Below are 27572 nucleotides of genomic sequence, written 5' to 3' on the forward strand. Positions count from 1 at the left end.
TCCTGGTGCCATGGTTACCTCCGCACAGGCTGGCATCGGGCGGGCAGGGAAGGGTTAAGGAGGAGTAGCCCGCCAGCGCGATAGCGGAGGAAAAGCAGCATATCGCGGAGGAGCCGTCCGCTCCTGCCCTGGCACATTTGCGTCCATGTGGTCTGCGCGGAGGGAGGAGGGCTTTGGGGACGTATATTTGGGTAAAACTTTTAATGCGGGAATACAGTTTTGCTTCTGTTCAGGAGGGCATTCCTCGTTCACAACTTCAACATCGGGGACTGACTGAGGGGAATAAACAGCCACGAGATTTAATTAGGCCGTAATTGCGCTTCTGCTCGCTGGTGCATTTTACACGTGAGCTGGAAGCTGGTCGGAGACGCGCGTGCGCCGTGCGCGCGGAAAGCTGGCTCCAAAGTGTCAGCGGAGGAAAGTGGATATATCACTTTAAAGTGCAACTGAGCCGGACGTGTGTCTCCGGTGCGACGCCTCGATCGGCCCTGGAATATTAATAATAAAAATCAGAAAAAGCACTTGGAAACAGGGAAGTTATGGACGACAGAATATCACGTCTGCAGGACAGACAATCGCTGGATCAGGCAGATTTCCTCGGGCAAGTTATTTTTTTTTATTGCATGACATTCGTGAAAATTCATATTTTTGCGGTGGCATCTATCATTAAATGTTTTTTTCCAATAACAGGGTGGAATATTCATCTCTCTACATGTGCAAATCAAAGCGGGTGGTGAAGAGGGAGGACGCCAAGGTAGGGGAAAGTTTTGTCCGGTACCTTACAAAGAATGTGACAAACGAGATTTTAAAAGCGAGGGTTATTTTAGAATTATCATTGATTTCCCCCCCGATATGCACACCAGTGCTTCTAACCGTTTCTGCCTACAGGACGCCTATAAGTTGCCACACAGGCTGATTGAGAAGAAGAGACGAGACAGGATTAATGAGTGTATTGGGCAGCTGAAGGATTTGTTACCGGAACACCTGAAACTGACGGCAAGTTTTCTCTGCGTTCGTTCCAGTTCCGTGGTGCAGGGCTATCATTTTAAAAATCACTGTTTATTCAAAGTTCACAGTGTTACTTGATGTTGTGTGATTGTGTCTTGCACAGACGCTTGGGCATTTGGAGAAGGCTGTGGTTCTGGAATTGACGCTGAAACATGTAAACGCCTTGACCGCGATCACCGAGCAGCAGCACAAGAAGATCATCGCTTTGGAGAGCGGTGAGTGGCATCATGGCTCCTGTCAGGCTGAACTTGACTTATTCGCGACCATTAATCGATGCAAATAATGCACGCAATCTTCGGCAATACTTAGTATGATGCGATTATTTTTTTCTTTCGAATATTTGAAATCTGATAAATTTCTGAATGCTCTTTTCGTAGGTGATCGATCGACAAAATCGTGTGTCCAGGCTGATCTAGATGCATTCCATTCGGGCTTTCAAACTTGTGCCAAAGAAGTGCTGCAGTTCCTGAACAGGTCCGAGAACTGGACTGCCCGGGACCAGAGATGCACTCAGCTAATCAACCACCTCCAGAAAGTTTGCGCTCAGCTCCTTCCCAGCGCCCAGCTGATGTCCCAGCAGCTCCTGGCCAGTAAAAGCGCCACCGTAGCTCATGGTCAGAAAGCGGAAACGCAGGCGAACTGTGTTCCCGTTATCCAGAGGACTCATATCGGGGAACTGAACGAAAACGACACGGACACCGACAGCGGCTATGGAGGAGATGTGGAGAAATATGAATGGAAGGCCGACCCAGACTGTAACGGCGCAAAGGCGGTCGGACCCCAGCCGGTTAAAATTAAGCAAGAGTACGGTGACGAGCCCCGAGCCAAGAGAGCGAAACTGGACCCCAGTGACTTTGCGATGTTTAAATCTGATTCGACTAGCAGATCTGATGTGTCCGTTTTAAACTCATTGATGGGACTAGGCGGTGTACCTTTCGGACAACAAGCGTCTTTCTGCATGCCTTTCTATTTTCTTAACCCATCAGCAGCTGCGTCTTACATGCCTTTTGTGGACAAGTCCAATTTGGAAAAATATCTGCTGTCCGCCACGGCAGCGGTGACAAACCCCTTCCCACTGCTGTACCCTGGACTCCCCGCGCAGGCGGTGGCGGCTGCAGCTGCAGCCTTCCCGGGCGTGTCGCCAGCGCTTTCTCTAGGTAAAAGCTTCGGGCTCACATCTCTCTCCCAAAATACCGACAACCAAGCCCCCAACCTGGAAACGCCGATCGAGGCGGAGGCAGCTTCACCTGTAGAGAGTCAGATCATGGAATCTCCTTACGGTGAATCCAAGAAGACTGAAGCAGACGAGTGCTAAATCACTCAATGCCCATATTTTATCCCCATATATTTTTCAAAACGCGTTTTTTCAGTTAAGTGGTGAGTCTTTATTTTTATGATAGTTTTAGCTGAGGAAGACGACACGGTAATGTTATTTTAATAGGAAAAAAATAATAACTTTGTTCAAAATAACACTGCAGTTAACAGGACATTAATTTTATTCTGTTGAAGTGCTATGTTTACAATTTATAGATTTAGCATATAATGTAACAACTGACTGATAAATATTTAAGTCTGTATCATAACTGTCAAAGAATGTTTTGACCTAAGGGCAAAGTTTTTCAACAAAAGATCAAAATTTCTTTTGGGTTTGATTAATGTATCCAGCGCAGATGAGCGCTTGCGTAGAGTACGACAGGTCACGTGTCTGATACTAAGACGTGGGAAAGGTACATGGGCACCTTAGTGGAAATTTGATACTGAATGTAACTTATTTTTAATGAATATGGAAGTATATATAAATATATTAATTATCAGATTCCAGGTGTTTGCTTTTTGCAAGGTAAAGTGCACTTGTTCATGCTTTTCAAAGACGATCTTTTTACACCATTGCCTGTCCCTGTTATAATCCAGACAGGAATATATTTTCCTATTTAGATTAATTAAACTACGAGACAGACATTTCATTGACAAACATGCGTGTGTGCAATGGTGGCACTGCAGCCATGCTATTTAACATACAATGCATGTTTCTGAGATGTGGAAGACATTGAAATGTTGACTACAAGTGCAGACTGGCAAATATTGTGAAATACAAGAACCGGAGATGCTTTGTTCAGCTCTGGGATGTGTGAGACCCGTGACCAAATAGCGGTCTAATAGGCGGTGTGGCGGTGAAGTTCCCGGATGAATACTACCTTCAGATTCTGACTTCGCTCCAAGCTCCTAATTTGAACGTGATGTATTACTATAGTTTAGTTTCTATGTTAACAATTGTGAATTGTTGCAATTTATTAACGGAGCATTTATTTTTGGCGTGCACGCATATTTAATGTATCGATGAATATGTTTATCAATAGCGCCAGCTTTAAAACGGAACGGTACCTGTTCTTTGGTGTGTCAGGCTTCCAGTTACCAAATTCATACGCCGTCACGCTCACAACACTTACATGTGGAATATGGCGATGGGCGACCAAGGATGTTCCAAGAATGTCGAGTCTTTTAACAAAGCCTCATTCGGGACTGAACACCAGACTTCTGCCTAGAGGTCTTTGGTGAAGTGTTTATACTGACTGTAGTTAGGATCTGGCACGGCTGCACGAGTGGCTTCACAGAATGTTCTGGAAGAGACGACAATCTCACAATAAACTTATCCTGTAAATAGTCAAAGATATGTATATTTCTTTCTTTAAAAAAAAAAAAAAAAAAAAAAATCCAGTGCTGCTCATTGGTGTTTGCCTCAAAAACTGAATTTTTCATGGTCTGTTGCCAAACGTAGTAGCTTGTATGTGTACATAGTTTGCAAACACAATGAAGTAAATGTCTGTTGTAGTTATAAACTATGCGTTTTTAACAAATTTCATTAAGTGTGTAGTTTTTGTTAGGTTCTTTAGGCAAAAACTGTCTTATTTTAAAAAGTCACGAAATAAATAATAGAACATATGTTTTAAGTCTCATTCTTTATTAACCAATCGATTAAACGTCGCGTTCTTGCTAAGAATACTCGTAGGCTATTTGCAGGATTTAGTGCCTTCCGGTTGCCTCATAGGACACAGAATGCCTGTTGGTGGCGCCACTGAAGAAAAGCAAGGGCTTTTATCCAAAGGTTAATCCTGAAAATATTGCCATAAATAAAGCGGAGCCTCATTAACTCTGGGAAATGGTGCTGTGCATCCTTCCCAGTATTCGGCTACAGACGGATCCCAGCCAGGGTGATCCGCAGATCGACCATGCCACGCGCAAGCAGGTGGGCGGAGAGGTCATCCTACTTTGTGCCTGCAAAACAAGCAAATGCTCACTTAAAATGTGCACATAAAAAAAAAAGTTGACAATTAATATATAGTGCGAAATTCGACCAAGCAGTTACGAATAGCCTTGAGCAGAAATTGATATACTGTTATTTTCAATGGGACTTGGCTAACAAACGAGACACTGCAATGTTCAGATCTTCCAGAGAGCTTCATCCAGAAAAATCTATTCCCTGCACACGATGTCCGCCTCCGAGGTTACATCAACTAAGTGCACATACACTCATTACGAAAATACTGTGTAATATTATAGCCTAGTATCGGCACTAATGTGGCTGAGGTTGTGAAAGTGAGGTACTGCATTATAACTTACCCAGCTGTAGAACGTAGATTAATTGTAATAATGCTACTGGTATATAGCCTATATATGCAGATGTGTTATGTAACTATGGCGAACGATGGATACATACATTGCAAGCAGGCGCATAGGAATGGGGTGAGATAGAGGGAACGTGAACCCCCCGATATTTAATTTGGCTCCATTCGTCCCCCCTATAAATAGACTCTTGCCTTTATATTATTAAGTACCCCTCATTTTCAAACTGTCTTGTACAACATTGATTACATAGGTTTTATTCGCATAGTTATGATGGTGCCGTTTTACCGCTTATTCGTTAAGGGATAAAAATGCGCAAATTATTACTTCCGCGATCCATCCCAAGTGCTGTTAGATTAATTCGGCTTATTAACTGATTTTTATTTAAATTAATGTACCCGACACCGGAAACGCGGACTTTCACCCGACCTAAACCTCCTTATACGCTCATGGTTACCAGACGTTTGCGCGGTGTTAATTATTAAACTGGCGGTACATGCATGCAGCCACGGCCGATCCACGTCAGCTCTCCTGCCCTTCGCCCGGGTTCATGGCGGCAGAGCCGCGGTAGACGGTGACGTAACTAATCTCCTGTCCCGGAGGGGGGGGGTCGAGGGTCACCGCAAGATCATCACATGCGCCTGCACAGGACACGCAGCCGCCCATGTGCAGCAGACAGCCATGCTGCAGGTAGGAGCCGGGAGAATGGCGGTGTGGGAGGGCAGGTTTACCTGGTGCTCTGCATCGCTGAGCCATTGTTTTCGCAGAAAGCAGCGACGCGCGTCTTGCGTGACTGTGAATTCGGCGCGTTTCATTTTTTTTCTGCGCACTGCCACGGTCGGGCAAACCGGAGCGCCGATTTGCTTTGACTGCGCAGCGTCGCCACGGCGGCGCGCGGTTATATAACCGGCATTGTGCACGTGCTGCCCTCGAGCTGCTCGATGAAAAACGTGACCGGCGGATCCAGGGAGAGCAGGCAGCCCCATGGATAAAATATCTGAAAACCATAATCATAAAATAACCATAAATATCTAAAGTGAATACTTTGAAGCGTATTATATCTCAGAGCCATACTGACAAAGGAAGAAGAAACATTAAAAGATCAATAATTTCGTAAACAAACTTAAGGGTAATTTTAATGAAACTTTTCTAGCGGGTGTGTTGCAAATATGACGGATACTTCAAACTGGTCACTGACTTCATTTCTGCGCCCGAATTGTGAGTTTTATTTACCCCGTTGAGTGTCAGGTAATCACAATATATGGTCTTAGGCCTACACTAAGACTCATATTAGTAGAAGTAAAATATACTTTGGGAAATAAGCAGTTGAAAGTAATAAAAATGGTTACATTTTGAAATAATGTCAAATTAATCTCAAGATTTATTATATATACAGAAGAAACTGTCTTTTCAAATATCCTCAAGTTATCTTGTCTGTCTTCGGGTATTGGTTTGAGCAATATAAAATTAGGTAATGGCGTCATCTGCTGGGCAAAACCATTTATTAAAAGTAAATTTCAGTTTATATTTGGCTTTGTGTTCTATTTGGCTTATTGAGTTTCCGTCTCAACTCGCAATTATCATAAACTCATTCAGTTCACATTCAAATGGGTCAATTGGCGACAGGGAGGTTAAAGACCAATGTTTGTACTGTGAATGTTTTAATCTGTTGTACCATTCAGTCAGGCGACCCAAACTGCTCACGTGAAACATGTAGGTCCGTAAACAGGGGGAAATCAAGTTTCTTTGGAAAAAAATGTTTAGTGAGAAATTAGAGAATAACATTTGATGCGAAGCCCAGCACCAAACCTTTGACTTATGAGCAGAGGAGCTAAGCACCATCTCAGGTCCCTAAAAGGACAGTGTGCTTGTAAGCAGTGGTGATTTCCAGGTCGATCACTCCCTTCCTCCCTCAGCTGCATGGTACCAATTTGCACTGCCACAGTTCTCAGTTCTGCCTTTTGCTTATTTGGAAACCAGGTCATAATTTACACAGCGCCATGTGATAGGTGACTGATGTAACCAACCACACGAGGTGAACCTGTATTTTAGCCATTCTGCTAGAGAAAAAATGTTTTACAGTGATCAGTTGGGTGACCTTTAATTCCGTGTCTCGTGGTACATCAGCAGCGCACTTGCGCCACAAAGAAAGCTTAATAACGAAGGATAGCGTATAGAATGGCAAAAGAAAAAAGGAATTTGTATTTATGTTGAACAAAGGTGGTAATAAAAAAGAAATCTTTATTTAAAACAGTTGAATATAGCAGAAGGAGAAGCGAAGAATACAGGGTTTTCATTATAAGTAGTGCATCAAAGTGTCGAGGAAATGCATAGAGATCAGTGCAGACCGTGTTCCCTGTGGCTCGTGCCGCATGCACGGTGACCCGTCTTTCGTCTTGCTTTTAAAACTAGAGCCCTAAGAACAGGGATATAAAGTTGTGGAAAAGCACTTTGCTTTTTCAATTGATGGCCCGGGTGTCAGGCAGTTAAAACAGTATATTACAAATTGACTCGAATGCACATATTAAAACACTGTACATATATATCTTTTCTACCTGTATTGTGATCTCTGTTGCCATGAGAGACTGAACTGGGAGAAGCTGTTTCCGTTCTCCTCCGCTGCACCGGTCGTAGAAAAGCCCAGCCTTTAAGAAAATGTACTGGTTCTGTGCTGCCCCCTGCTGGCCCAGCCTGGATTTACCTCTATCTGAGATCGAGATGCTCAGGTACGGACAATAATAGTCCTGCTTTAGAAAATCAGCTGAGCAAATGTAAAGTAAATATAAACATCCATCAGGAACATAATGTACTCATGCAGTCCAACAAAGAAAGTTTGGCTTTGTTTAAGAGAAACATATGTAGCAATACCCTCACCATAAAATCACTAATTTAACAGAAGGGGAGTAATGTGTTTCCAAGAACACCACACTTCACATTAGCCAATAGCCTACATTTTGCTAGTTTGATTTACTGATGCTGCATAGTTCTAGAATCTTGAGTGGGGTCAAGTACATTGCTCACAAATAGAATGCAAAACTAAACCAAAGGCTTTTATTACTTGACATTATATCTGTAGGTCATAGTGGATTAAGGCAGATAAGTTGTTTTCTCTAAAATGGTTAATCTACTAGGATCTACATGTGTGAAAAGTCAATTTCTGGAAGTCCTCCAGAGGGACTCGATGCTTCTCAGTCATGCTGCATGAAATGTAATCAATGCAGTAACATGCAGCTGGCTTGCAGTGCTGGGCCCTCACACTCGGTGCACTGGTCTGCATGTTCTCCATGCCGGATGCGACGGGTATGTTTGAAGGCTATAAATGTCCCTGGGCAGTGTTACTGTCAGATTTAAAAACACAGGGTGTGACTGGTTAGTTCCATCCTTCCCAGAAGACGGTGATTTGCTTCATCCAATAGGAAGTCATTTGCCTCCTCAGCATGGACCTATTCAGCAAAAGGGCTATGGTTCTCGGGGGGGCTATGCTCCACAGCTCACACATAGATGCCCTCGTGGCTGAAGCCAGAGGGCAGGTGACCCTCCTGGTCCTGTAGGTTGTTGGTGGATAGAGGTTGAGAGGAGGCCGGACGCTTCAGGGAGCCCCACAGCGAGGTTGCAGCATCTGCACACAACACGGGAGGGGGGGTTAAAGTGGCGGACAGACCTGTAACCGGAGAGTTGTTGGGTTGAGTCCCAAGAGCGATGGTGCCTTTACTTCCTTTCACACATTATATTAATATCCTAAGCCAAGGCTGCCCAATCCTGCTCCTGCAGAGCTTAGGTAGAGCCCTAATTTAACACGCCTGATACAGATAATCAGGACTTCAGTATGAGAACCAGCTTAACTTCAACATAGTTGACTCTAATACTGAGATATAACTGAAGGGCCTGATTATCTGTATCAGCTGTGTTAAATTAGGGCTCTACCTAAGCTCTGCAGGGGGGTAGATCTCCAGGAGCAGAATTGGGCAAACGCCGTTTTAGTGAGAAGCATGCATCTATCCCTAAAAAGTCCCTGCTTCCCCCAAAAACACAGCTGACGTTGCCATGAAGTGTAGTAGGGGATGGTAAAGATGCTAATGTCTGTTTTAAAATAATAAGCAAAATTGAAATGAACAATATTTTTAGATATGGCTCAACATCTCAATTTGTGCAGGCTTTAGAACAGAAAAACTGAGAAACCAGCAATTGCCTACCTTCACCACTAGGTGTCAGCAGTGGTAGTGTATTTGCGGGATGTCTAAAAATAGTGTCCAAATCGCTAGGAACCGAAGGCAAATTAACTAGCATTAGCGTGTCTTTTACCGCCATCTAATGAGCATCGCAAACAGCGTGATTTAACACTGCGCGTCCCAAAGCGTGATAGATTTCAGTATGTATAATTAAAGCTTCCCATACGCCTAACGTTTCTTCCGTTTTCATTGTTCCTTTAAGCATAATTATGCGCTATTTGTGCGCTTTACGTGGCCAACAAGGCAGGAGGTACTTCTTCCATTTGTGCAACAGTTGCATTCGTTATATCACATAAATCATTTTTTAAAACTGCCATTTAGACAAAACTGGTTGTTCATATTGCAATAATGCATTATACTAGCTACATATAAGTGTGATACCACCCATGGTGTGTTTTAGTGATTAGATCTTGGCTCCACACGTGAACTGGACCATGCTGCGTTTGTCTGTGTTGGCGCTGTCAGTCTGACACCGGGGTGGCGAGGTGTGCGCCCGGCGGCCGCCTGCACCTGCTCCGGGGCTGACGCGGCCGGGCTCCCCGCTGCTCTCACTGGGCGTAACGCTGACTCTGCTGCCCGTCTGCTGGATGAACTGCTGCAGATTGACCTGCCGTAGCTCCTTGGTCAGCTGCTCCAGCTCCTGCTCCTTCTCCTGTGGGGCGATTCGCGCCCACACGCTTTCATTTTAACAGCTCATGGAGGAGCGGTTCTTGCCACATGGAGAGAAACCATCGCGGTCGTCGGTTGCAAAATTCTGCTTAGTTGGCTGCCTCCTCAGTCACGCTGTAAACGGGTATCATTTATTTTGCACAAGGTTGCACTGCAGTGCTATGGCCCAGCTGAAGCTAACGAAAGTGCATGTCCGGTTTCTCCACTAGATGGCCTCACAGGTTGAACTGAACTTGCCGTTTCTCATTTGGGTTTTGTGGAGGGGACAGTGAGTTCGGGGACATGGTCCTATGGCGTAAAATGTGACGCGCCATTTCCCCTACCCAAGCAAAAAGTTAAATGTGTTTGAGATACAACTGTGATTTGCTTGCAAGTCTTGGTATAAATATGCAGCTGTATAAAAACATTAAGCATAATATTTTAACCTGTGTAAGTTGCTCTGGCTAAAAGTCTCTCTTAAGAATATAATGAGAAGTAGTGATGTTAACTAAATATATAATTATTATTTTTATCAAGAGAGTCCCAGTCAAAATTTATGCTAGTCTGAAAACAGCAGAGAGGGGGGGGGGAGTGACACTAGCTGAAAATGCTTCTGAAAAGGACCACATTCTGCAGTGACATGGCCACATCAAACCGGGTGTTATTCTCTGTCCCCGTTCGGGCCCCAAGACACCGGGGGGGCCTGGGACCTCCATGGATCCTGGTCTCGCTCCCGCCCTCGGTGCGGATAGTTCCACATACCGGGTCTGAGAGAAGCTGAGAATTTTTCCACCAGATGCATTATTTTGTGATGCAGATAAATGGAGAGAATTTGTCTTAGAGTTTCCACGATGATGTGCACCTAGGCTTGGATCATGTTGTGTCCTTTACATCACACACATACACACACACACATACAGACACACACATTCATCAATGTCTTGTTTGTCATGTAGCTGGATCAGGACATGCAATTTTTTCCTGTAGCCCTTTACTAATGTATCCCAGCATGCATCTCACTTGTAGCCATCTGCTCTTTTGATCCTGTTGTAGCACCCGCTGTTATGGCCCTGTAGGCCTATCACCTGTACTGCCCCCCCCCCCCCCCCTGGTGGGATGGGCCTTGCCTCCACCCGCATCCCCACCCGCGGTATGACAGGAGCGGCTCACCTGCAGCCGGCGTGCGGACTGGCCCAGCGATCTCTCCACGGCCCTGCAGCTGCTGTCCAGCCTGGATGCCTGCTGCGTCTGTGCCTCCAGCTCCACCTTCAGCTTGAGTACCCTGGCCCGCACCTCCTCCTCGTTCGACTTCTGCATCTCCTGCGTCTCCTGCTGCAGCCGCTCCGCCTGCACGCCGGCTTCCATGTCCTGGATGCGGCCCAGTGAGGAGCCCAGCTGCACCTCGCAGTCCTGCGTGCGGCGCAGCAGCTCCTGCAGCCGCTCCCGCAGTTGCCGCTCGTTCTCCTGCTCGATCTGCAGCTCGTTCTCCCAGAACTCGCCCTCGCTGATCTCCACCTCATTCCTCTGGACCTTGCGCTGCATGGCCAGCACCTCCTCCTGCAGCCTGATGAAGGTGCCCACCCCACTGGCTCCGCCGCCGCGCTCCGCCCAGGCACGCAACTCCGCCTCGCAACCCCCGATCCTCTGCTCCAGCATCCGCAGCTTCTCCTTCTGCAGCTGCACCAGGTGGGCCAGTTCCCGGGTCGGGCTGATCCGCAGCCCTGACGCCGTGGCGATGCTGTTGCTATGGTTCATGAGGTGCTGCTTGGCCTCCGACTCCCTGGACCTCCCAAACATGTCCAAGAAGCCCCGGGCGCCGCTCATGATGGTCACGGATTTGCGCTTGGGCTCCCTGCGTCTGAAGGAGCGCTCAGTGGGGGGGCGGAGCCTGGCCAACGGGGGGAGGCTCTGGCGGTACAGGACGCGCTCCGGGATGTGGGCGGGACCGTCAGAGGCAGGCCGCTCGGTCGCTGTGGACCCCGTCCGCCGTAGCACCAGCTGCACATCTCCAGCATGCGGGCCCCACTGGTTTAATGAGGCGATGGGGCACTCGAAGGGCGCTAGGGGGCGCTCTATTCCCCGCCATCGCTCCGTCAGCGTGTAACGCCCTGTGCGGCCTGTAGAGGCAGACAGAACAAGTTGAGAAGGCCATGATGTTTATCTCTGAAGGAAGCACATGCCTCCACTTGCTGGAATTCTCGAAATGGACAGATGTGAACAGATTCGAAAGACAGTATGATAAGTGTGTATCTGAGGCCGGCCCGCAGGAGCTCAAGGCTGTGAACACAGCCACGGCCTGACGGAGGATCACGCCAGGCAGATTTCCCATCATGCAACTGGGCAGGCTGCATGGGCGTCTGAGCGCTGACTGTGCATATGTCAGGTCTGCAGTTTGCAGTAAAGTACTTAAGGCCCCCGCCCCCTTCAGCTCCCACCCAGCATCTTACCGATGGCCTGAGCCAAGGCCACCACCACCTCCTGGCAGGTGGTGACCTCAGAGACCCCGCACACGACGCGCTGGACACCATCCACCCACACCTTTAGCTCCATGCCGTCGAACCTCATTCCTCCATGTCACGTACCGGGAAACCGGGAGAGTCTGGGCTCAGTGCTGTGGGGAGAGGGGAAGATGGGGTCAGAGGGACCCACCCCCACGACAGATGTGTGGCCTTAACACTGCTCTGCCGTCTGCCTGTGAGGTTTATCTGTGATCACTCTCCTTCTGACTCGCTGGGCCATCTGCTCCACTACAAACGCACAGAGAAAAGTGATGGAGTCATTTGAGAGGACAAATGGGACACTGGGGGGGTGGGGGGGTACGATGTCTGACGCCAGATGGACGGGCACTGGGGACTCTGGAGGACCGGGGAGCAACCAGCCTGTACAAGCCCACAGTTTTCATTCCAGAAGAGGAAAAAGAAAGAGAAAATCTTCATAACCGCTAAATACACGCTGGCTTAGGATTACAGACGCCCCCCCCCCGGGTTACGAAAGTCCGCGTTACGATATTTCGACTTTGGAACTGGAGTACCCATCGTATTCTGTTTTTCACTTTCAGCACAACAATTATCATCAATAAATTACATAAGATATTCAACACTTTATTGTTGAATGGGCTTTGCGTTAATGATTCTGGCCCACTGTAGGCTAATGTTCTAAGCATGTTTAAGGCTAGGCTATGACATTTGTTAGGATAGGTGTACTGTATTATAATGCATTTTCCCCGTATGATAGGTTTATCGGAACGTAACCCCATCGTAGCTCGGGGAGCGTCGGTATGTGTGTGCAGCAGCGGATTCTCATATCTGGGGGCTCTGGGCTGCAGCCTAGTTTGGCCTATGCATTCATCCGCCGCCGGGTGTATTTTATAGCAGAGTCATCGCTGCTGATACTGTTTACAGACACTGTTGAGCTTCATCGCGTCACCTTAATGCCGGGGAGACGTCCCCTGATTTACACCCGCGGTCCAGCTGGAAGTGGCCCAGATCCACGGTGGTCGGCATGATGCACCCACCCGAAATCCAATCAGAGCCCCAGTGATCCAGAGCCTCTCCGTCAGCATGGGGTGTAAAAGAGGCCAGGCGGCCAATCACGCACGCCCCCGGGCCGCCGCGTGTCCCAGGGCTGGGGGAGGGACCCCAGCTGAGCTCAGAGACACGCAGGCTGGATTCACAGCCTCATCCCGCGGCTGAGATGCCATGTTGTTTGCAGCAGTGACATGGAGGCCTCTGCGGTGGCGGGACTCTCCCGGGACCGGCTGCGTTTAGGCCCAGAAGACCTGTTCTAAAATTCCGATTCGGCAGCACCTGGTGCCTGAGCTCACGGCCACCATCCCAGGAGATTACCCCCCCCACCCCCCGCCGCGCCCCATCGTCCTGTTGAGAAGAGCGATTTGAAATGTGTAAATGAACGAAAATATAAAGCGCCAGCGAAACCGGAACGATTCCTACTGGGACATCGCCGCATGTTTTATAGACTGGAGACCGGTACGTAACCCGGAAGACGATGACTCACCCATTCGCGTTTCCAAACCGCACTGGGGGAAGCTGGGGATCTGCGAGGAGCGCCGTCTGGTTAGCGGGGGTTCAGGCAGCTCCTCACGCCCGTCTGGATCTCCAGAAATGCCGGACGTCCCGAGTATCACGCCGCCACTGAAAGGAGAGAAACGGCGGATCGATTCGGCGTCTGCAGCTGTCACCTCCGCTGAGATGCATCCGGTTTGACCCCAGGAACACAATCCCAAAAAAAAAAACCGCCTGGATTTATGGCCCTGCCAGAGAGACCCTGAGGGCCCACTGCTGGCCCTCCCCGGCCGCGCTGCCGGCACCGTGACTAGGCTGACATCCGAGCCCCTATTTTTGGGCTTTTTAAAAAAGCCCACGCGAGGTGTGAGCAGTTGGCCGGTTTAGAGGAATCGAGCCAGGAAGCGGGGGACCAGGTGGCATTCAGGCCCCTCCCTCGTCTCCATGCCACACCCGGGGGGGGGGGCGGATTTAATGCCAAGATCCAACCCTGGGCCTCTGACTCATAGACTGTTGCGATTCTGCTGCTGGTATCTCACAGCTAAGTCATATCTGACTGCTCGGACGGTGGGAGGAGTGTCTCACAGTCCAAAAAATGCTTGTTCTCCTCCACAATCTGCACATTGTATAACAGCAGTGTAACTGCCGGCACTGGCAGTTACACTGGTGGTTCTAACTAGTTTAGAATTCTTACTAGAAAACAACCGGAGCGGCTTAGCAGTATAATGGAGAAACATGTTTGTGTGTTTGCCCCGAGAACAGGACGAGCAAAAAAGCAGAGCTGGAAAATCACAGCCCCCCAGGACGGCGACCCTCCCTGATGAGTAGATGTGCCGTTCTTGTAAACGAGCCGTTCCACTGTGCCCGGCTATCCGTCTTCGGTTCTGGGTCCTCGGCGCTGAGACGGTGCTGCCAGCTCATTAGTCAAACCCGGGCGTCTTCATTAACGCCTGTCAGCGGCGGCCCGTCTCTCCGGTGCGCCGATTCCTGGGTGTCGCCGTCGCCCCCCCGATGGGCTTGGCCCGGTCTCCCTCCCGACAGAGTCTTACCCAAAGCTACCCAAACCTGGCACTCACCTGGGGCAAGATGCCCGTTCTCCTCGATAGTCTTGGCAGGAGCCTGGCCGATTCTGGGAGGCTCAGCGTAGACACACGCGCAGAGTCACGCACACACACACATGCACACACAGACCTGTACTCATACCTTCTTAGGGACTTGACATTCATTTCTATGGGTATACCTCTAATCCCAGTAATGACAACCTGAATCTCTACCCAGCCCTAACCTTAACCATTAGTAACAAAACAAAATACAAGACTTATGACATTTTTAGTTTTTTGATTGCAGTCACAGGTGGTTATTAAATTGAATTTCTTCTTTTGGGGACTGAAAACATGGTCCCCACAAAATCAGAATAACAGGTTTTTCTCACATCATGGGGACACTTGGTCCCTACAATGTAATAAATACCTGGACTACACACACACACACACACACACCGAGTCATAAGCCCAGGTACCTCCCCCAAATTACTAGTATAGGTTGCTCTTGGCTTACGTAAAATGTGAATTGTGTACGGTTTTGTGGAAAAGATAACTTCTGTGAGTCTAGAACTTCCTGTAATTACTATCCTTTGCGTAGACACTACAACTCCAAATAGACAGGAAGACAAACAGACACACCAACACAAAGAGCCAGCGTCTCGCAGAAAAACACAAACAATCCGGCTCCGAGACACACACTGGCCGGCTATGTGTAGGCCAAGCTTCTACTCCTCATATAGGTGACTGATTCTCTCCTACATCCAGAAGCTGCATGTTCCCCTACACCAGAACACAGACGGCAGAACATCCATTCAGAGGACGAGAGACCTTCCAGAAGCGAGACCCTCTACTCCAAACCTAGACCCTGCAGCTTACAGTCAGAGTTTGGTCACACCATTCTTTTCATTGTTAAGAATGTGAAGGTGTGCTGAGGAATTCCTTGTACTGCACATTTCAAAATTAACTCCATAATAGCAGACACTTTCTATCCAAATGTTCTTAGGTCATAAAATGATTTGCCAAAAAAATTGAATTATCCTTGTGTTAAGTTTTATGAAATAGACACAATATTGGATTTTTTTTTTTTTTTTTTTTTTTTTGCATTCGACTTAAAAATAGCTGAGGGTTACATTTGCTGGATTCCTCAGATCCTTGATGTATCTGGAAAAAGATAATGCAACCTTTACTCGTGGTGCTATCTGAAGATCTGCTGTCTCGCTGAGGTCCTTCTCCTCCCGAGACAGGAACCTGTCCTGCCTCAGCGATGCACACCAGAGTGTTACGGCTCAGCATGCATTGCTCCCCTGACAGCTTCACACTCCACAGACATAGATCTATACCTGACAGTCAACCTCATAATCAGCCTGATAATCAACCTGATAATCAATACATACCTTAACTGGTAGAGCGTCTTTGACTGGAATGAGCAAACCTGGTGCTTTGTGATCCGTGAATGATAGTAAACATCACACCTGACTGGCCGCAGCTGTGTTTTACTATGTCACCAGTGCTTCACGTGACCCGCAAAGATGTTTTAAAGAGGCACTCCAGCTCACTTCCGAAACTGACTATAAGAATTCTGAAAAAGAGATCAGAGCTCCCGTAATTCTGTAAAATTAACGCTTCTTCGCGGATCTCTGACATCCCTTTTAAAACTCAGCCTAATGAATCACACGCAGAGTTTGCAAACATGCCGCTGCCTGGCCACATCCTCGGAGTCGTGCCCCTATTCAGTCACGGTAGCGTCTGCGCTCCTAAAAGTGAGAGTACAATGCGAGGTGACTGGAAATGCGGGAGTGCTCTCTCAGGTTCGCTGCGCTTCCCGCTTTCTGACGGCAAACATCCAGCCTGTTTCTGTCTCTCTGATGAGCAGAGTGAGTAAGATCCAAAAGAAGAGTGATGTGGAGTTTTCACTCGAGCAGTATGACTGTCCACTTTCGTCCTTGTTGATTTAACTCCTTGGTTTAAATCTCCCCCGAGATTTACCGGCTTGCTGGTAACTTTCGACATTTACAACAACATGGAAGCTTCACAATAGTAGAATTATTCCCCCCCCCCCCCCCACTCCAGTACTGCAGGTGGAGGCAAGGTGAGCCCCTCACTGGGTTTGGGGGGTATATTCAAGTAGGATTAGTAACAAAAAAAATGCTCACCCATAAAAGGCTGCTGGTTCACCCAGGTCCAGTATTCTGTTTCCAAGAGACTGGTGTTGCTTGTGTTGTTTCTGCACACAAACTGCCTCCCTGCTCCCTTTTCCTTCCTCAGACATCACCCCCCCCAGCAGATCGCCCTGCCCTCCACACACACAGCTGCCCGATGATGCAAGAGCCTCCCTAATTACTCCCTGTTAGTAGGGTATCAGCCCAGCTCCCTGATGTCCTTCACACAGCTAAGTGCCCCCCCCCACGCTCCTCCCCAAGCTGTGCGTGACACATGTACCCAAGGTTCTGTTGATTTCTGAAGCCAGGACATGCCTTCAGCCAGGTTGACTTAAGCGGCCTACAAACACTTGTATTGATTCATGATGCTGGACGGTTCACTGATGCAACCCAGGGTAAGTACCTGTTGGCCGTCTCACAGACTAGCGGGGTCTTGCTTGCCCATGAGGGACCGAATGCAGAATGTCAGCTACACTCCGGTTTACTAATACAGCTTCTAGCTTTGGTTTTGCTCACGGGAAGGTTTCGCGAAAGCCGGCCTCACGCATTCTCATTAACCTTGGGCCACAATACTGACGACTCGCTCAATTTTTTTTTCCAAGCCAGTTAAGTATGTCAGTCCGCTCACAGACAGTCATAAATGACCGCTTCTAGTAATAAATTATTGTTTCAAGCCAGATAATTATGAGCCTAGTAGGACCAATAAAAAAATCAGCAGAACCGTGCAGTTCTCTGGACTTTGATTGATCGCCGGTCCTCTAGCGGTGCGGTGGGTTGGCTAGCGGATGAGAACTGTCCACCTAAGAGCGAGTTAGCATTTGGGCCTCCTTGGGCTGGGAGTCAAAGAAAACAAGCCAACCAGCACTAGCTGGGAGTCACTCCCCAAGAGGATTCTGGGAAATCTGTAAGGAACTCATAGCTAGAAATCTCTGTAGTGTTTATGGATCTAAAATAGTATACGACTAGTATAGATGTTACCAGAATAAAGGCAGGGCATATATTACACATGAGTTGTATTGTTTGTTGAAGGAGATGTGTGGCCCTACATTTTGAACCGTGAGTGTGTTTAGGGTTTGTGTCCCTCTGTGTTTATCGTGTTGCTCTGTGTGAATATCTGTTTCATACCATGTAGCCTTGTTAGCAAGGTTTAAAGGTTCTCGACTTTAAAGGGGAAAGAACGCTTCTCGGTCAGCATTAGATGTGCCGGTTAAAGCGAGACAACAGAAGCAGGTATCTGTGGAGCTGTTATGTTCTTCAGCATATCATCCAAACTAGGTAGTATTTATTGCAGTTGTTTGGTTTATGTTTGTCATTGCAGCTCCTAAGTGTAATCAACTCTGTACTCAGCCTCAGTGATTACAGGGATACTGACTGCACTAGATTATAGGAACTGCTAATGAAATCCCACAAGGCCTGAGCTCCCTGCCATGCAGTGGGGTAAACCACAGGTCCCTCTCAGCTTCCGGTTCCTTTGTCAGCCACTGATGAAAGACCTGACAATGGCTTGGCATTAAGCGTTTACTTGCAATCGACCTCAAGGTCACTTCAGGAAAGCATTTTCATTTAAAGTATAAAACTTAATTACCAAAGCCAGTCTGTGCAATGAAAGAAAATGAGGGGAAAATGTTTTTTTTCCCAAAGCTAAATAATGAGACCTTCAACAATTACCAAAAAGTAAGTGCTTACTTCAGTTTTGGGATAAAAATAATTTCTTTGAATCACATACTTTGTCGTTTCCATTTTTGGGAAATTGTTTAAAAAACCGGTGGTATCGTTTGCCAGCAACATGGTATATAACAGTTTTTCCTCAAAAGAAATTTCTCGTCGTACATTTAATCAACAACCATTGTTTCTGCCACCCTGACCCCCACCCTGACCCCCAGCAAACCGCCTCAGTTTGGACACAAACAGGAAACAGATGCAGACTGAGACAGGAAGGCCAGAGACAGGAAGTGATTCCCCCGCCGGCAAACAGACATAAGCGCGGGCATAACAAAGACTCTGTTACCGGGGTACAGAAACAGCTTCACATCTGTGACGGTGATACGGATTGGAGAGGGGGGGTCGTTAGTGGCCCATATCAGCTGTGCTCTATTCTCCTGCTCCGGCGTGACGAGGAAAAACCGTGGGAGTAACGCTGAGACGCTCTGCATGGGAGGTGACACACGCATCACACCCCCACATGGGGACATCGATTAAATCGCTGCAGTGAAAAGTCACATTTTAACGACTGACGATAATTACTGACCCAATGGCCGGCGGTCAGTGAGCAGGTGGGCGGGTCTCTAATGGACGATCAGGTATGATTTCAAGGTCTTGTACTGCGGTCATAAAAAGCAGATGATTCGTTCAGTTCATTTACTACGGAGATGTTAAACATTTGAGGAATCGGGAAGCAGTGACCTCTTCTAAGCCAGTCAGAATCAAAGCAGGATTTGAGGTTTTCTTGGGCGAAATCGCTGAGGCTTTTTTCAGTGAGGGCACAGTGTTTGTCAGATATCCAAAGGTATGAATCAGACTGACTCCCCCTCCCCCCCACCCACCCTCCAACTGCCACGGGCAGGCACACGCAGCCTGAGGGGGCGGCCACCCCACGCATGCCTCTGCAGTGCCAACCCCCCCCCCCCCCCTCCCCCCACGTCGCTAACGCTGTATGCTGGAATGCTATTGGGCGCCTTCCAAGATGGCAGCCGTCGAGCGCGCCGGTAGGAGGGCCCAGGATCACAGCCGTGAAATGTCAGGCTTCTATCCCCAAATACCACTTCGGTAAACTAACGATTCGCCCGTGTCTCCTCAGACGGAAGCGGGTGCAGAGCGAGTCCCCTCCTCCTGGCCGGCCGATCCACGCCGCAGAGATACGGTCATCTGGTGTCACGTGGCAGCGCCTGGAATCGGAACAGATTTCCTCGTGGAAGCATGAACTGTGAGAGCATCTGAGAGATGAAGGACCCATCTGCCTTGTGCCGGTGCTTCTTCTCTCTCAGATCCTTTTTGAACGAAATCTCGTTTCGCCGCACCTGAAGGTAGCCCTTCCCTGACAGAGTACCCAATCACAGCCCAACGTTCTGGATCTCCACTCTACATCATAGGTCTTCCCCTACCATCCTTCAGGGCATCCCTTACACGGCCTGGATCTCTCCGCCCTTCAGTGGATCCATCCGTAACAGGCCTGGGATTCTCTCTGCCATCCAGTCGCGTTGACACCACGGGACCCGGACCTCTCCATCAGGCGGTGACCTCTGTGAGCTCACGGCTGTATGGAAATCGCATTATCCAATCAGCTCTGGAATAGGATTAAAGAGACGATATTTCCTGGGTACAGGTGAGAGCAGAAAACCATCTGTTAGTTCTGGAGCGAGTTGCATCCCACGCGGGGAGCAGCTTGAGGAGCCCGCCTCCTGCTTCGGGCCTGTGGGCATCAGAACTCCCGCCCCCTAACCGCCAGCAAACATCTGCACCTCTGCTGGTCTCCTGCATCCCAACGTAAGGAGAGTACAGCTGCCCCGTCTGGATCTCAGCTAAATTCGGGAACAGAGTGCTCCTACTCAGGAGGTTCCACTGCGACGGGAGACCAAGGCAGACGTAGCTTCAGCAAAAGCGATGAAATGAAAGGTCGGTGCTTCTTGTTTCTGTGAACGCAGTGGCGTTTGAGGGCTGTAGGGGCTGTCAGACACAGAGAGAGACGGCATCCTTAGTCCAGAGAGTGCGCCTCACGCTGGTGACCTGGGCTCATTACTTCCCCCGCGTTCTTCAGTACCACCTGTTTGTGGTGCGTCCCCCGATGACCCCACTGATAAGGGAACCAGGGCGAATCTGTCCTTTTCTTGAACTGGGCGCTTCTGGGTTGTCACAGCGTGCAGTAATCGTACGACGAGGTCAGGTTCCATTACGCCCTTTTAAACCGATCAGCAAAAAGTCCATCGTCACGCATTTGAACTGCTTAGCTGTTGCCGGTGGCTTCGGGGGGAAAAGAGCAAGAGCAGCAGATAGTGTAAATGCACTATGTACGGCGTAAAAGTGGAACTCCAGGCTCCTACGTGGTAATGCAACACTATATTGCTTCTGTGCGGGAGAACTGACAGCGCCGTTAATGTATAGCGAGGAAAAGTGCATTACTGCAGGCTGGCGAATGCAGCGGATCCTGATTATTTTGCCGTACAATCCAATAATACAGCTTGCCCGTCCCTGAAGGGGGGGGGGCGCATTAAGGTGACATTGCAGAGTCTCTAGCTACTTCCCAGAGCAGGAAATACCCCCCAGAAACATCACAACATTAAGCAAAACTCATTTAGCTTCAACCAAGTAAGGGCTCCACTACTGCCTCTAGGGTTAAGGCTGTGTCAACATCTGAGTCTCGCATACTGTGATTCTTGAAAAACATCGCCGACATTATTCCCAACATGCAGGTCTAAAAATATGTGTATTCAGCAGAGCAAAACAATGACAAACAGCAAAGTTGAAGGGAATGGGAGGGATCTTGGGATCTAGGTGGGATTATGGGGTCAGGGAAACGGAAAGCACTATAACAGGGGGGGAGGGGGAATCAACGAACAGAGAAGCTCAGGGGGGGGTGCACTCACAAGACACTAAAACCTAACAGCCTGCATCAAAGCACCCAGGGAATGTTTTTCCATTTTAAAATTGAATTAACCTACATTTACTTAATGAAAAATGACATTTGTATTCATTGTTCTTCGTATTGTTTGTGAATCCTATAACGACAAATTAATACTGAATATTTCTATTAATTCGTCCATTAGTTAATTGATCGTTTCAAGGTGGAGAATGATGAATCGGCCATTCTTGCGCTATAATAAGAAACACTGTGTTATTCTGTTTAAACACTTACGCATCTCCTCACTTGTGCCATCTGTCATCCTTGCATGCAAATGGTTAGAGAATCAAGAGGCTTCAACTTAAGTATATTGTTAAATATGGATGGCGAAGGACTCAATCGACCGCGTCACGGCTGATTTGCGCTGGAACTCGGATGGAATGATGACAAGCCTGTTCGGAGTTACTCCAGATACTGTGTCAAATAGCGATGTTTCTGTCGACCTAGATTTTCGCGCATTTTGATAACGTGCATTGGAAAACTGTTAATGGAAACACTCGGCTATCGCGAAAAAGTTTTTACATTCACTGGAGGTGGTGTTCGTGGCAAGTCGAAAAAGACACCATGAGCAAAACTGTGACAGAAAGGGAATTTGCTAATTGGTGGATACGCAGAACGTTCTTCTGGAGCTGCTAACTCGTGGAAAGCCAGCTCTATGTTGAAGTAGGCGACATGGATCTTAATCTTGGAGGACGATAAATGGAAAGAATTTTTCCCATGTCACCCATTAATGGAAACACACCCTATTTGCAAATTCACTTTATCAGCTTATAGGATATTTGCTTATAATTTGCACAAAAACTGGAATGAAAACACAGCTAGTGGCTAGTGTGGCTGCGCTTCTGCTGTATGCGAATCAGGCAGAGGGGGCTTTATTTGCAGAAATGCATGTTTTTCAGCATCCTGTTCTGTTTTTAATTTGTTTCTGCTGCAGGACCACAGCCAGCTGAGAGGTGGCCTGTCACTGTTGCTACCAAACCTTCCCCGGATTTTGATTTTATAGGCTAATTTATTACTTCACATAGAACTGTAAGTATCGCTGGTGGCCTCATTTTTCACGGGAAGTAGGTTTGGCACCCTGATGCATTACAAAGGCCACGATTCACAATCTTTTAAAAATATACCCAAAAAAAACCCTTTTCAAGACCACTGCTTCTATTTTTAAGATTTATCACCTGGTAGCAAGCTCTCGCCTCCCAATGCTTCCATTCCCATTACGAGACTATAGTTAATAAGTTATGTAAAATGTGATGAGAACGTAAAAAGAATGTTTGTCCAGGATGTTACAACGGTATGGTTTCTAAATGATGGCCAGCCCTATATTTACTGATGTGTTGGGCTTTTCTACTAGTAAAAAATGTCAATTAGTCATTGATATACCATCAAAATGTTTAATGTAGAGACACTATCTGGGGAATATCTGTCACGGTGATAAGTAGGGCTGTTTATTTACCTTCAGATCGGACACATTTCAAACAGAATTTACTTCCACTCATGTCTGAAACAGTTCAGTTTTTAATCGCTTGTTCTTTACATCATAAAATCACGTTATACCTCTGAATAAAACAGATTTTGTACAACAAAGTTTATTTTTTCAAGTAAACAGTGTAAATTTAGAAGCAGCGTAGGATGAACTGGTGACCGTCTCCCCCATAATGCTGTATTATGCGAGTTATCGGAAGAGGGAAGGACAAATGAATGGATGATATCTACCACAGTCCTTGGACAGGTTGGTCCTTCTCTGTGATTTTTTCTCCATCTAGCACCGGATTGGCATAAGCCCCCCCCCCCCCCACTGTGAGCTGTTTCTCATTATACTGTGGCATCACACAGGTGTGACTTGGCTATAAGGAAAAAACACCAGGAATCTAACTAACCTCTAACCCCTGAACAGCTGCAGGTCCACCTCATATTGATAGCCGCTCATTACCAGTAAATACTCCTTATCACCATCCCCCCCTCATGTAGCCCCCTCCAGTCAGGAAGGGCCTCAGTTTCTTGTGAGGTAAGAATCCAAACAATGGCACTCAGACGATTCATGTACTGCTTACATTTATATAGCAGATGCTTTGGTGTGAAGCGACGTACGAGTCAGGAAAGCCGGGGTCAGAGTGCAGAGTCAGCCGGGGTCAGAGTGCAGAGTCAGCCAGCACCCAGCAGCGGGTCGGTTTAAGAGCCTTGCTCATGGGCATGATGGTGATGTCATTACTCCGATGGTGATGTCATTACTCTAACGATGATGTCATTACTCCGATGGTGATGTCATTACTCTAACGATGATGTCATTACTCTGCCTGCCATGGAATTTGATCCACATAGGCACAGACCCCTCACCTACTGGGTTTCACACTGCCCTACACTGCAGACATGGAAAACGCATGCATGATGCGCTTAGTGGCCAAGACCAACACAACACCTGCCAGAGAGGGGCTTTCTCACACAGTAATGAGGTTTTTAACTTCATTTTTACTCCGGCTACAGAGCTTGGCTATGGGTTTATGCACTGTACCCACCAGATCTCAGCAGAAGGCTCTGGGGAAACATATTTCAGAGCAGTGGCCATTGATATGATAACCTGGGAAATGAGCTGTATTTTTGGACCAGATGGATGTGGACAATGGTGTCGTCCAAAACAAGCACGGTTATCTGGCAGAAGATAAGGAGCTACCGGGCTGATCCAGGCAGTCTGGAGCCTGCAGCGGCCCGGTGCCGCGACATGATGGACAGTTCGGCAAACGTGGGAACCCCAAATCACCTCACCACGCCAAACCCTGTAGGCTGCCTGCCACACTGGGGTCTTTTCTCCGAGAGACGAGGCGGAGGAACCGGGGGAACCAGAGGGCATATTTCTGGCAACATCGACTCGCATCCTGCACCACAGGCCGCCAAAAGCTTCCCCGTAATGAAATGCTGGTTTCCATGGTGACCAGAAGCGTAAGGAACATGTTTTCCTTTATTTTGCAGCAAGGTGCGGGAGGCTACCCATTATACGAAGAGACACCTGACTCGCAGGCCCCCGGAGGCTTCCGTGATAGAGCTTGACGTGGGATGACTCAGTGAGTGCACACGCTTCATCCTCAGGACCGCGCGGGACTCGCAGGTGATAAATCATCCTCACGGCACAGCTCATAAATGTAAAGAACCTGAATCACTGCTAATTGTTCCGGAGATGCAAATTAACATTGTTGCCATTCATGACCAAACTGCTGCCGAGTGTCGTGATTGTATATAAAAACCCTACAGATCAAGTTTACAGGCGTGGCGTGCGCGGAGAATGTACTTGGCTTCTGCCCCGTCATGTAGGCAGACGGAGGAGCCTTGAGACTGAACAGGCCCTTCTGAACACACACCGGGACCCAGAAACACCCTGTACGGCACCCGGAGATGCTTAAGCGGCACCAGCAGTGAACATGATGCATTCTGGGAGGATTGCCCCGGGTCTGGGCCACAAATCACACCCCACCGTGCAGAATCTGAGTATTCTATCCCTGTTGCATTGGATTCCTCCCTTAGTCTAAAGGTATAAATTGGGTGGACTGGTGTCCCTAATATGCTGTGTGACACCTATGATGGACTGGCATCCCATACAGGGTGTTTCCCTGTCCTGTCCTGTGCTGTGCTGGCTGGGGTAGGTTAACAGATCCATAAATGCTATTTTATTTATCTAGCCATTTTAGAACAGTGACATTCTTTGTACAGGTGTCACTTTATACATGCATGTAAAGCTGAATGTAATTCAAATATACACTTAGTGCTGTAGAAAACGAGACCCTGGTCATGATTATGTAAACTGGCAATGTCAGGTGAAGAGAAACTCAGATATTACAGAAAGTCAATGACCCAGCGTAGGTTCAACCCTGATCGTTTTCTACAACCAAAAGAGGATAGAGAACACAACCGAATTTACGTAAAAATAAATAGAATAATAAATAAATAAACCTATCCGTTAACCTTACATACCATTAAGAAAATGTTCTGTCACATATGTAAATATATTTACCCAAGTCTGCTGTCAGACTTGTTACGTCAGCCATTACCTGAACACGCCGCAAAACATTTACCGCAATGCCAACTAACGAAAACTGGTTTTCCAACTAACTTTGTTTAATTACCAGAGTGAAGCGGGTGGACAATTTCTACTTACCAAACAACCAGCTATTCTTTAGAGCATCGTAAATCACTCCTTTTACAAGGCTGTCATTCATGCCATGAAACCGATCCTTAGGTCAAAACAATAGCAAAATTTACTTTCCCTTGTAATCAGTGTAATTGCCTTCAGAGGCAGGCTATAAATACGTATCCCAAAAATGCTCCAAATTTAATAAAACACAGAGGATAGGTTGAGTGGGGGAATACATAATATGTGAATTGATTGATTAGGATTATCACTAAACTGAACACAATTTACGACAACACTGAGAACATGATGAAACAGAGGTAGTTCGGGGAAAAATATACCACCGAAGTAACAAGGAAACAAGAGCGGAATAAATATGAATTAGTACGTCCTGTATGAACGCTAAACCTATGATTCTTTAAATAACATTCTATTAATAGCCTACTGTAACTATTTTGCTGTAATTTAAGCTTTATTTTGTTAATACAATAATTACAGCGTGCACATTAAAACCTGCGCGTTATTTAAACACTCAGTATAAAAACTTTCTTTGCTACCCGAGCAATCAAGACATGATGAGCTGGGAAATTAATAATCAGACGAATGGTTGAAAACACATTTCCATAGTTCCTGACAGCGGCCTGATTGCTGTCATCCAAACCTATCACCATCTGGACTCACGTAATCAGTTCGTTAATAAGGCTGATCCAGCCAGAATATATTTAATTAATCGCATAGCCTGAAGAAGACGCATGTAATAAGGAAGAGATCCACGTGGTGTAAGAATCTATCCATAGTATGGGCTTAAAATATATAACAAAGTCGCCTTTACAATGCAGAGTATTCAAGACAATGCCCCTGTCTAATACATGTAAATAAGAGCAAATTATTCATGATTTTTTTTTTTATTATCTCTCTCTATATATATATCAACTTAGTCGAGGTTTAAACCTGAATCACATTATTCAGTCAGCATCGCTCAGATTATCAACCGGCCGTATGCAATGTGAATTATGGATTGCAGCGGTAACACATGGGAAAGATGAGGGGATCCGAGCGGCGAGCCAAAAAGCCGGCTTCACTGCAGAAGCGCCGCGCGGCGGGCGTAGCGGAGCGCTCGCCGCGGGGACGCGCTCCCATCTCCAAAAAAGCCTGGCTCCGGGGATCACTGAACAGTCCGGCTCCAGCATCCCTCACAAACACCGCGCTTTTCCCCAGTAACTACTTTTGGCTGCTTTTATAAAGATGACGCGATCCGAGCGTCTCCAGTGACTTATTTGAGAAACTTTTAGTCACAAACTAATTGAGCTGCTGGGCTTATTTTCTACAAAAAGCAAAGTTTCAGAATGAAAGTAACACTAAATTAACCTCGTTACATTTACAAAACAAACAGAGAGCTCAGTAAATATATAAATATACTGGGCACGACAAATGCTATATTCTAATGTGTTCATTTACCAATTAGTCGGGATAGCAAAACAGTGGAGAAAATTAAAACTATTTAACCTCAATAACCACTTTTCTTACAAGGTCCAATCAAATCAGAATTTTTTTCTTTTTTACACTTATAATCGTTATATGACCTAAGCGCTATTATTTCCACAATATATGTGACAAGATGCACATTTTTAACCGTTTTCTGTTGTTTTCGAATTACACTTTAGTAATCTCTGGACTGAAATCAAGTCTTACCTACTTCTTCACAGTCCACACCAAAAAAAGCCGATTTGCACTATCCAGCAGGCGAATATATGGAGGACACAGAGATACCAGGGGACAAGGTGTCGGCTCGGCGATGTCTGCCCTGATAAAGTTCCCTGTCACTGTCACCGAGCGCGCACGTTACCGCGCGGCGCTTGCTGCAGTCCGTATGTATGCCACATATGGGAGCCCCTGCCAGTAAAACACATCGTAGCGGCAGGGGGACCACGCAAAGCATTGTGGACCTATTTAAAGCTGCAATGCACGCCCTCGGCACAGCTTCGGTGCTTACAGCAATGAGGAGCTGCTCTCTTACCGTGTGCGAAAAGGGAGGACAGGGTGCGCACGAAATTACTGTAATTGTGTAGATTGGTGGGGTATGTTTCCTGGCCGAACGGCTCTGATAGTG

At 47.2% G+C, this 27572-nt stretch overlaps 2 protein-coding genes and 2 long non-coding RNA genes across 9 annotated transcripts; 2 read left to right on the forward strand and 2 right to left on the reverse strand.

The window, feature by feature from the left end:
• LOC111842403 (class E basic helix-loop-helix protein 41-like) lies at positions 1–3948 on the forward strand. The gene is made up of 5 exons (XM_023808974.2): positions 1–601; positions 691–754; positions 889–996; positions 1112–1223; positions 1386–3948. The coding sequence occupies exons 1-5, from the start codon at positions 540–542 to the stop codon at positions 2321–2323; spliced, it is 1284 nt and encodes a 427-aa protein (XP_023664742.1). The 5' UTR covers positions 1–539; the 3' UTR covers positions 2324–3948.
• On the reverse strand, positions 3947–5601 carry LOC111842406 (uncharacterized). The gene is made up of 2 exons (XR_011984934.1): positions 5361–5601; positions 3947–4281 (listed from the first exon to the last, which is right to left on the reverse strand). It is a non-coding gene; the product is annotated as an uncharacterized lncRNA (long non-coding RNA).
• LOC140581889 (uncharacterized) lies at positions 5127–25638 on the forward strand. The gene is made up of 2 exons (XR_011984938.1): positions 5127–5319; positions 19528–25638. It is a non-coding gene; the product is annotated as an uncharacterized lncRNA (long non-coding RNA).
• Positions 6851–27357, reverse strand: LOC111842402 (ras association domain-containing protein 8-like). Of its 6 annotated transcripts, none has more exons than XM_023808971.2 (6): positions 27159–27357; positions 13521–13657; positions 11954–12117; positions 10677–11623; positions 9369–9510; positions 6851–8248 (listed from the first exon to the last, which is right to left on the reverse strand). In XM_023808971.2, the coding sequence occupies exons 3-6, from the start codon at positions 12069–12071 to the stop codon at positions 8121–8123; spliced, it is 1335 nt and encodes a 444-aa protein (XP_023664739.2). In that variant the 5' UTR covers positions 12072–12117; positions 13521–13657; positions 27159–27357; the 3' UTR covers positions 6851–8120. The 6 variants fall into 6 exon arrangements, with proteins under 6 accessions (XP_023664739.2, XP_023664736.2, XP_023664740.2 ...); XM_023808968.2 differs by having other exon boundaries at positions 27155–27357; XM_023808972.2 differs by lacking the exon at positions 27159–27357 and adding an exon at positions 16725–19243 and having other exon boundaries at positions 9369–9507.
• Positions 27358–27572: the final 215 nt, after the last annotated feature.

This window comes from Paramormyrops kingsleyae, chromosome 1 (genome assembly GCF_048594095.1).
Source record: "Paramormyrops kingsleyae isolate MSU_618 chromosome 1, PKINGS_0.4, whole genome shotgun sequence".
NCBI lineage: Eukaryota > Metazoa > Chordata > Actinopteri > Osteoglossiformes > Mormyridae > Paramormyrops > Paramormyrops kingsleyae.